This window comes from Cajanus cajan, chromosome 5 (genome assembly GCF_000230855.2).
Source record: "Cajanus cajan strain Asha chromosome 5, NIPB_CcT2T_4, whole genome shotgun sequence".
In the NCBI taxonomy this organism is placed as follows: domain Eukaryota; kingdom Viridiplantae; phylum Streptophyta; class Magnoliopsida; order Fabales; family Fabaceae; genus Cajanus; species Cajanus cajan.
In genome coordinates, this window is record NC_138521.1 from 11518343 (window position 1) to 11529565 (window position 11223).

An 11223-nucleotide genomic window follows, 5' to 3' on the forward strand; every position below is an offset into this window, starting at 1 on the left:
AATTATTAAATTTAAACTATATCATTTTTACATTTATGATTTTTTTAAAATTTAAAGATAATTTAATTTCATATATTTTAACAATTTTAACGATTATTTTTATCTACATATATTTTAAACACATATATATTATATTTCTTAATTTTACAATATACAATGAATTTTAAAAAATATAAATTATATACTTACTTGTAACCAATTTGCAAAAATAAATGAAGAAATAATGTATGTGTTTTTTAACTTGCAAAATAACATACAAAATTAATTTAAAAGATAAATAAATAAATAAATAAAAAATTATAAATAAAAATAAATTAAACAACTTACAAGAGTGAGTAAGGAAAAAGGGAAGGAGGGTTAGAATGAGAGAGGAGGTTCTAAATTTATAGAAGGGATAGAAGGGAAGAAGGAGGGAGGAGAAGTGGAACAAGGCTGTAGAGGGGGAATCTGCGTGCTCTGTATCCTCGACATGGAGAGACGTTTCAAGGATGGAGCAAGACCCCCATGTGCCATCTGAAACGTATGCAAAGCGTAGGGGGTCACCTGTGCCATTCATCCGTCAAAGGCTATCAAACCTGTAAAAACCCAAAAAACGGATGGAGCATGGGTCCCTATGTGCCATCTGAACCCTATTAATTTGTCTCATTCAAAGAACCCTGTCCCCCTACGCCAACTTTGATTTCTGCCACATGGTAGAAATCAACTAAATTGGTAACTTGTTTTTTTTAATTAGTGTATTTTATTAATTTTTTAATTTATTTCACCCAAAAACCAGAAGACTACTATTCCGATTCAACAAAAAACAAGTATAATACTTGTTCTTACCGGAGATCTGCTGTAGAGGTGATCCGCCGAGTAAGATTGGTGAGCCTCCTTCGCTGGTACGCTTGATGTTCTGAGATGGGGGTGACACCTGCAAAAGAGACTCCGATGCTAAAGTTAGGGTTTGTATGAGTGTATGTCTCGTATAAGTAATGCACGTACCTTAGTGTGGATTAGGGTTGCGTTAGGCCTTAGGCCTGAGATCAGTTGTGATCTAATTAGATAGCGGATCTCGTCTGGACCGAGATCTCCTCAGATCAGTTATGATCTGGTTAAGTGACGAGCTGATGTCACATAACGCATATCCAAGGTCGTCATGCGTTGTGATGCCGAGCTAGGAGCTCGGCCTTGCGGTACGGATAGTACAATACTGTTTAGGAATTAATGTAGTTTATATTTTTTCCTTAATCCTTGGAAGTTGAGTAGAGGTGGATAATGGTGTAACACCCCAGTTTTCATACTTTTATTGAGGGTAATTTAGTAATTTTATAAGGGTGATTTAGTAGCCCAGAACGGGCCGTTCCCAAATTGGAACGGGTCGTTCCAAACTACTAAAACGAGGGTGATTTAGTAGCCTAGAACGGGTCGTTCCCAGACTGGAACAGGCCGTTCCAAAATACTAAAATTGCCTACAAATCTTAGTTGCAAATGGGGCGTTCCCAAATTGGAATGGAGCGTTCCAAACCACCAAAAATGCTTGTAACCCTAGTTGGGAACAGGCTGTTCTGGTTTAAGAACGGGCCGTTCCAAACATGGCTGGTATGGGTTAAAATGTAACACTAGAACGAGCCGTTCTGGATGTGAAATTTTATACATGACGAATGAGTCCAGAACGGGCCGTTCCAGATTTGAAACGGGTCATTCTGGCTCCTAAAATCTATAAATAGAGCACTCTAACACTATTTCCGGACACACTCTCTGGAGACCAAGGAGAACGAAGAGGAGGAGATCAGACAAATTCTGCTCTAGCTTCATCTTCTGCTTATCCAGGTAAGGGGGGGAGTGAGAAACCTCGCTTGGGGATGTGGGAATAATTGTTGGGTAGCAGGATTGGCCTCCAATCTCTTGCCTGATGCATGGTTCTAGGAACAGGCTAAATATGAATGTTTTCTATTTTGCTTTTTGATTCTTTTGTTGTGTTCCTTGTTGGCTGTGATGTATGAATATGTGATTGATTTTAAAAATAGATATGTTTTGATATGAATTAGAGTGCTTTATGGGTTCCTAAGAGAACCCTATGAGAAACATGCAAAATATGAATATCTTATGTTTTGCTTTCTGAATGTTCTGCTGCGTTCCTTGTGTGATGTAGAGTGTGAATATGTATTTGATTTCATAATTAGATAAGTTTTGATATGAATTAGAGTGTTCTGTGGTTTCTTGTGGGAAACCCTATGAAGTAAAATTAGGAATATGATCTTTGGATGATTTTGAGGAAATATATGTAAAATTGATGATGGCTTCATGTTTTGGATAATTTGTGACACCCTCTACCCCAACATTAATACACAATAAATGTAAACAATAATTTTTTTTTTCTTTTTGAGTAAATAAAATCTTTCATAGTTTGATAACATCTTTCATGTATAAAACAAATGTCTCAAATATCATAATTTAGAAGATTCACATTTGTAACTCATAAATCATAAAAAGTCAACATGTAAGTATCAAAACTCAAGAAATCATATAAAGGAAAATATAGATTAATTCGAGCAAAGGTGACAATGCCTCCTAGTTAAGAATTAATTTATAACTTCCATGACTATTTTCTTAGTATTCTTTTTTATTCCTTCCCATTAACACTAGTTGATTTAGTGCAAATATATAGCAAAATGAAAATTATTAAGATAATTAAATTAATTTTTTTAAATTAAGATATAATTAAGTTATTTTCATGTGCCTAATTTAATCGATTAACTTGTTTCTTATTTTATATATAAATAGGATAATTACATATAATTTTCTTTTAATTAAACTGAACGCAGTGGTTTACACTTTACAATATACTTGTTTCACCTTTCTTTGGGTATGTAGATCCTATTTTGATATTTTCTTAACACATTTGGTTTAAAAATAATTTTTTTACATTATTTGTGTTTATATTGGTAGTTCATTTAAAAGTTCCAATAAAATTACATTAAGATTTTTGCAAAACCATCTCTATAACATATAGGAATGGAATAAAAAGAGTCATATAAATATATAACAATATTTTTCTTCTCTTTTTTATCTTTCAAGATGTATAGCATAAAGAAATAAAACACTCGTTATTTTTTTTCCATATAATAACAATAGCATTCACAAGGAAAAATGAAGATCAAACATATAAATATATATTAGAGTTGCAATGTCGATTGCAACTTCACCATTGTTGCAAAACTCTTCTTGTCATTACTTCATGAGACTTTTCTTTTCTCAATTACTAGCGGAGATACTTGACTTCTTGGATTTGCAAGATTTATAACAACCTAATTATAAAATAACATTTGTTAGATATGCTACCATGGTAGAGAATTGTTCAAGATGATTGATGATGAATATTTACACCTTAATAGAATAATTGACAAGATCAAGTTGTCACTCTAACAATGAATCAAATTGCAACGATAAAAAATAATAGTCATAATGAATAGAACACTAGTTTACACCTATTCAATTGAATTATTTTTGTAATAAATAAATATATAAGCTATTTGACCATTATAACTTTTTGTACCACTGTTTTTCAACTAAAACAAAACAAAACAAAATAAAGTTGTATTTTAAAGAAAAAAAGGATTTGAGAAGTTAGTGTGGAGCTCCCTTCACGTCAAAACAAAAAGATCAAGGTAACCTCATCTCCCAATTCATGCAAACCCTTGAATTCAAACACACATCTTATTTTGTTACGAAATCAGAGGTATCCATGAACTAGCAGTAGAGGTTTACTGTCATATACTTTTAAACTTGAAGTGAAGGGAACTCCAACCTAGATTTGATACCCAATATCCTAAAGTAAACACTACTTTGATGCATAAACAAGAAAAAGAGAAGTGTTGATTTCAATATGAGAAACCCTCATTTATATAGACTAGGAAATAAGTTTGATGAAATCTGGACCATTAAAATTGTTGAACCAAATATGTTAAAAAATCTAAAGGATTAATGAAACATGTATATAGTATTAATTACAAAATCCTATATTATTAATGCTACATTAACTTTACAAATATGTATTAATATTATGGAGTCATGTACAACTAAGTGGTTACTTTCAGGAAATTAAAAAGGTATAGCTAAGATGGGACACCATAATATTATTCAAGAATAATTCTCGTGAGTAAGATTGAATGACTCCTTTTTTTTTATTTTTATGAACTTGTTGCATAAGGACGAATCTTGATATTGATATGAAATAAATTATGTTAAAAAAGAAAAGTCTACATTTTATATACTCATGATTTTTGGCAAAGATTGAACACGTTTTTGATGGTGGTCACATTTTATTAATATCGTGTAACCCAATAACAAACTAGTCTTTCTAACAAGTACACTGGTTAAGGAATCAATAAATAATCTTTTTGTTATGAAGAACTACAATAAATTTACAAGAAAGAATATATATATATATATATATATATATACTTTTTAATTAAAAAAATTCTTTTGATTCCTTAATTAATGCTCTAAGGATACCAGTTAGCATTTTCCCTTCGCATCAATTCTGAAAGTATATTATGACACCTTCTAACCCACATGCCATAATACATAATATATTGAATGACTGAATAATTTTCTTGAAAGCCTCTACATAGTTGTTCATATTTGTAAGGTTAATGTAACAGTAATCAGTTATGGATATTCAATTAATACAATATACATGTTTTTATCAATCATTAGTATCAAAATCTCATTTTGAGATTTTTAACATCTTATCTATAAAGTAATTGATTATAACATGCATAATATTAACCCCTATTATATATCTTTAAAGTATTTAATTACCCCATCCGATCCACACAATTGTAGTATTTGGAAAATGTTCTAAAATGAATGATATTTTTATTTTTCATTGCAAAATTAATTATACTTTTTCCTTATTTGCCTCTTCAATAATCCTTAATAAAGCCCCATTATGGTAAGATATCTAACGAGTGCTATTTAATTTTATAATTAAGTTGTTGTAAAGCTTGCAAATCCAACAAGTCTAGTGTCTAGTGAGAAAAGAAAAGTATGGTGAAATGACGACGAGAGGAGTTTTGTAACAATATTAAAGCTACTACCAAAGTTGCAACTCTAGTTATGTGTTTGATTTATATTTCTCTTATGAATGTTATTGTTATTGTACAAAAATAATGAACCTTTTTTATTTTCATTATACATCTTGAAAGAAAAAAGGAGAGAAGGAAATCTCATTATATAGGTATTTTTACTCCTTATATTCCATTTTTATAGGCTATATATGTTAGCAAAGATGATTTTACAAAAGATCTTTATAAAGTTTTATGAAAAGTATGAAGAGAGAGAGAGAGGAGAGAGATATGAAAATACAAAATTAAAGAACACAATTGAAATATATTTTACTACACTATATATACATGATCATGTAATAAACCATTAAAAAATACGATTATGACAACATAAAATGTGGTGCACGCACCCACTAAATCTATTATATATATAAATTTATATGTACATAAGAATATTATAATGAATATATGAATCTATTAATGTTATAGACAACTTTCTGGCACAAGTGTTCCACTACTGGTCCCCTCAATGTTCTTACAAGACGAGGTTGCAGCTTTGTCGTTGTAGTTTAGGTTTATATCCTGTAATTTGATTCCTTGACATGGGCTACTTGGACTGCAATCAAATGTTACTGCCTCTGGTGTTGCTGAAGTTCCATTTATGTTTGAATATGTTATTTGGCTGATTTTAATTCCTGAAGTCTGGCAAATATAACATAACATATTTGTACGTTATTCCAATAATATATATAATAATTTTGCATATTAGTTAAATTTCATATCCTATAGACAAAGTACCTGGCCTGGACAACCTTGATTGTTGGGACAATAATTTTGATCTATGATGATGGGATTCTCAACTTTGTCCATGATGATGTTTTGGAAGCGAACATTTCTAACAAACCCTTTGCTTGGTCTGGCCCAAGTCTTTATCCTCACCCCATTGTCAGATCCAGAGAAGATGGCGTTGGTTAGAGTCACATTTTCTACTCCTTGTTCCTCCATTTCTTTACCCAAGCTTCCAATGCTGCATGTGTGAATCAAATGATATACACTTAATTAGATGTTATATATAGTGATGATCAATTTCGTTAGATAAGGATTATGTGGTTAATTAATTACCTTACTCCATGGCCAGGGCCACATTTAATGTTGGACATGAAGAGGTTGGAGGTGGCATCACCGATGGATATGCAGTCATCCCCAGTTTGCAAGGTACAACCATTAATAGTAACTCCAGTTGAGTGTTCAACATGAATGCCATCGGTGTTAGGGCTCTGGTCTGGTGCAATAAGCTTTACATTTTTGACAACAACATTCTTGCAAGTGTTGATCACAAGGTGACCTAGCTGGCTGTTCACTGAAGTTATGCCACTAACCACCAAGTTATTGACCCAGTTGAATGTCATTGACTGCAATTCAAATTAAAATTAGTTTCTTATAATTAATAAATAAAAATAATAACATAGGCATAGGAAATATTGCACGTATATACATACCCTTGCTCCAACGGGGCAAGTCTTTCCAGATCTCCTGCAATTCCAGAAAGCAGCCCCTTTAGCATCCAATTTGCCTCCAGAAACAACAATATTCTCCACATGATTGAATAAAATCCAATATCCAGAATTTCCTAGTGCCCTGTAATCTTCAGGAGCCACAAGAGTCCCAGCTATTTGGAATGTGACCTTCCTCTTGCATGGACCTCGGAAATTGGTGTTTCTTAGCAGGTACCTCCCTTTAGGCACGTAAATAGTCGCAGGACTTTGACTAGTGCATGCTGATTCCCATGCCTTTAAGAATGCTTTTGTACAGTCACTTTTTCCATCTGCTTTTGCCCCAAAGTTAACCACATTATTATATGCAGTGGTTGGACCTGCATTGGAAAGCCCTAACAAAACACATGATGAGATAACCAACATTATAGTTTTAACAAAACCCATTTTCTAACTTTTAGATTGGGTATGTTCCCAATGTGGAAAATGCTGTTTGTGAATTTACTTGCAGTACTGCACTCAGATGGTAGTTGAAGATGTAGAATTAATGCTTGATCAAATCAATATATAGTGATATGATCTATAAATTAATGTTTCATATAGCATTCGCCTCAGTGTAATTCAAGTCAACTATACATTGAATATAGAATCTTAGCAACAAAGTTAAAATATGAATGTATACATTCATGAACTCGTGATTGGTTTTGATGAATAAAGTCGTAGATAAATCATCTACGCAAGAAGATTTTTGCTGGTAGATAAACATGCATGCGATATGCTGATGTCTTTGCTTAAGTAAAAGGGTTTAATATCTTGAAAAAATTTCTACCTATACTTTAATCAAACTTGAAATTCTACAACAATTAAAAAAAAATACATGTAATTAAGATAAGGAGGATAGATTAGTCTAAATGCACGATACTAATTAATACTTATTATTATTTTGTGCAGTATAATAAAAGCCATGTATATGACGCATACAATGAGTTGAATCAGCAAGATTAAGCACTGCATATTAAATATAATTATGTGTTACTCGATCCACATATAGTCCACACATATATAGTTTAATTTCTAAGTAAAAGACATGTTATGAGCTTTGAGTAATACGTACGACGATTAAAGAGAAATCGGCTTAATTTTGGTCATAAATTAACAAGGTCGTACAATTAAGTACGCTGTAGCCGTATTGCTTGCACTGAAATGCGCAGTCAAATTGCTTATTGCCCAAAATTTGAATGTTTGTAGTAGCCGTTTCTAGTTTTATTGAAAATAAATAGCTTATTTTGGAGATGTAGTTATCCTTAATCTATATATACTAGAGTGTATCAGTGGATGTGATGCATATTACACCTTTTTTTTTTCAATGCTTCAGATAAAATTTTAAGATACAAACTAGGTAAAAATTTCAATTTTAAAATTAAGAAGGGATCGAGTGTACCTTATTAATTCTAAAATAAAAGTAAAAATATAAATAAATAAAAGTGCTTTAGAAATGAAAATAAAAGGAAAGTTTTTTGAAAACAATTTCATGGTTTAAATAACCTTTTAGAATCAATTAAATTCTTTCCTTATTTCAGTGCGAGCGCACGTACTTGTAAAATAGAAATTAAAATATAAGTTCAATATATTTCTTAAATAAAAACATTAAAATAATATTTTTTAGTATAGGAATTTTATAACTTAGTAGGAACTAAATGTATAACATCAAAGACCAAAAAGAAACATAAAAGGTATATTTATAAAGACCTAAACATCAAAAACCTTAAACAATCCAAAATATAATACAACCTTACATGAACAAAAATGTTATTTAAGTTGAATTAAAATTAATTAGTTTAATATAAGTAGTTGAGATTTGAAATATTGGAAATGAAACGTAACACAAAAATTAAATTTAAAAATTTATGATTCAAATTTAAATAATATGAAATTAAATTTAGTGTCAAATAAAATTTAGAAAATATGAAAATATTATGATATAACTATTATGAAAATATTATGATATAACTACATAACTAGATAAGAAATATTATGATATAATGAGATAAGATTTTAAATTAGTATTTTATTAATGATTGATAATTAGAAAATAAAATAAGGATAAATACATTTTTTGAATTTTATATCTTAGATTTAAGATGAATAAATATATTAAGTTAATTAATAATTTATTTAAAATGTTAAAATTTAATTTATAAAATAATATTTTAAAAGAGAAGGGTTATAATAACATCGGTGTAACTTTTACTAAGTATTACATCACTCATAACTTTATATTAAATGTGAATTTTATAAATTCAACTGTTAGATTGAAAGTTTTTTATAACTTAGTAGGAACTAAATGTATAACATCAAAGACCAAAAAGAAACATAAAAGGTATATTTATAAAGACCTAAACATCAAAAACCTTAAACAATCCAAAATATAATACAACCTTACATGAACAAAAATGTTATTTAAGTTGAATTAATAAAATTAATTAGTTTGATATAAGTTGTTGAGATTTGAAATGAAAATGAAACGTAACACAAAAATTAAATTTAAAAATTTATAATTGAAATTTAAATAAAATAGAAGATTTAATTTAGTATAAAATAAAAAGTTAGAAAGTTATTATTGATTTTAAAACTCTTAATTGGTTTTAATGGATATTTTAATGTTCATATTACATTTCGGTTGGAAGCATTGCTTGTGTCTCACTGCTTCAATGAGATTTTTTATGCCCTATATTTATTGTGAAGAGAATGTTTGTACAGACCGTCTTGGTTGTTTTGGATTAAATCATCGAATTAGTTTTTTTTTTTTTTTTGTGGGATAGGATTCCTAATTTTTGTTGTGAGTGTTTCTTCCGTAATTATTGTTATTTGTAACATCCCAAATTTTAGTCAATGAAAAGAAATATTTTTTATGTATTTATTATGTGAATAAGTATTTTATTTATGTATTTTACTATTCACATATACGTATTTTACTATTTATGTATACGTATTTTACTATTTATGTATACATATTTTACTATTCATATATACGTATTTATGAATAGTGTTTTACTATGCAAATAGTGAATGGCTGCGCATGAGGGGCGGCTACGAGGGCTGCGGATTCTTAAGTTTCAAAATTATAATTAATTTGAATATTTTAATGAATAGTGCATAGTAACTTATAATATTATTTTAATGAATAGTGCATAGTGCATAGTAACTTCAAAATTTCTATAAATAGGGGCCTAAGGTTTTGAAAATTCAGAATTCTAGAGAGAAGGAAATTCTGGAGAAATAGAGAGAGAAAGTAAGAGAGAGAGAAGGAGAAAGAAAAGGAGGTTCTGCTCTAGTGCCTTGTTTAAGGAGAAAGAGGAAGAGATTCTGCCCTAATTCCGATTCCTTTTAAGGAAAGAAGAGAGGAGTTTCTGCCCAAATTTCTGTAAACCCAGGTAAGGGGGGGAGTGGGAAACCTCGCTTGGGGGTGTGGGAATAATTGTTAAATAGTTTGTTTGTTGGATTGGCTCCCGATCCCTTGCCTGTTGTTTATTTCTTTGAATATGTATTATTGATGTGTTTTGTTTTATATCTTATTTATTTACATATTAGAATCTGTTATTTGAATGGAAGGCTAAGCCTCCTAAGTATTTATAAATTTGTAATCTATTATTTAAATGGAAGGCTGAGCCTCCTTATTATCTTATATTACCTTTTAAGCTTCCTACTTTACTTAAAAGATCTTAATATATTATTATTGAAAAATATGATACCTAAGCAACCTCTGGACTGTTGGATTGTTGGACTGTTGGACTATTGGACTGTTTGGACTGTTGGACTGTTTGGACTGTTGGACTATTGGACTATTAAATTGGATTATTGAAATAATTCTTAATTATGAAATATGAATATGATATGTGTAACATGCTAAAGGTTGAGTCTGTGAATGTATGACATGCATCATATGCACATATTACTCCAGGTGTGCCGCTGAGGCCGCATACCCACGACTAACAAGGTGTACCTTTGGGTCACCCACGATATGCTAACGAGGTGTATGAACACCAATGATAGGTGTACCTTAGGGTCACCGACAATTGTATAGGTGTGCCTTCGGGTCACCAGTGATGAATTCTGCAACTTCCGTATGGCGCCACATGCATACATTAGTGAGTCAAGTCAAGAAAATCATTATACATAAGCATATATGTGAGATTGATTATATATGTGAATTATATTGCGTGTGTGTGTGCTATTTAACTTTTATTTCTATATCTGCAACTGAGTGAGAAGTTTCTCACTCCCTTGTCATTTTTGTGTATATTTAAATTATGATGCAGATAATTAGCATGAGGCTGAGGATGTTGGTGGTGAAGCTTAGGCTTCTGTTTGGGTTTCGCTCTGATAGGATGTGACATTGTGATTAGCTAGACTTATTGTTAAATTATTATTATTTTTATGTTATTTATGTTGAAAGTGTGTATTTTTGTCATATTATAATTTTACTAAAAGATTATAAGTTAATTCCTAACTAGGAGGCTCTGCCACCTTTACTGGGATTAATCTATAATCTTTATTTTATTATTTCTTGACAATTTGATACTTATAGTTGAAAATTATGAATGTGCATCTTTTAACCAATGATACTTGAGATAATTATTTTATATTAGACTAAGAAAGAATTTATATATAGATGGTTT

At 30.3% G+C, this 11223-nt stretch overlaps 1 protein-coding gene across 1 annotated transcript; it reads right to left on the reverse strand.

The window, feature by feature from the left end:
- Positions 1-5011: 5011 nt before the first annotated feature.
- On the reverse strand, positions 5012-7062 carry LOC109813835 (polygalacturonase). The gene is made up of 4 exons (XM_029274454.2): positions 6551-7062; positions 6174-6463; positions 5850-6078; positions 5012-5753 (listed from the first exon to the last, which is right to left on the reverse strand). Exons 1-4 carry the CDS (start codon positions 6989-6991, stop codon positions 5535-5537), a joined length of 1179 nt encoding a protein of 392 aa, XP_029130287.2. The 5' UTR covers positions 6992-7062; the 3' UTR covers positions 5012-5534.
- Between the last annotated feature and the right edge of the window lie 4161 nt (positions 7063-11223).

Bases quoted from the DNA above. Each gene is read 5' to 3' on its own strand.
- LOC109813835 (XM_029274454.2), bottom strand. From the start codon at position 6,991: ATGGGTTTTGTTAAAACTATAATGTTGGTTATCTCATCATGTGTTTTG. The intron at 6,464-6,550 runs GTATGTATATAC...TTTGAATTGCAG, and splicing joins CTTGCCCCGTTGGAGCAAGG to TCAATGACATTCAACTGGGT. The intron at 6,079-6,173 runs GTAATTAATTAA...TCACACATGCAG, and splicing joins GGCCCTGGCCATGGAGTAAG to CATTGGAAGCTTGGGTAAAG.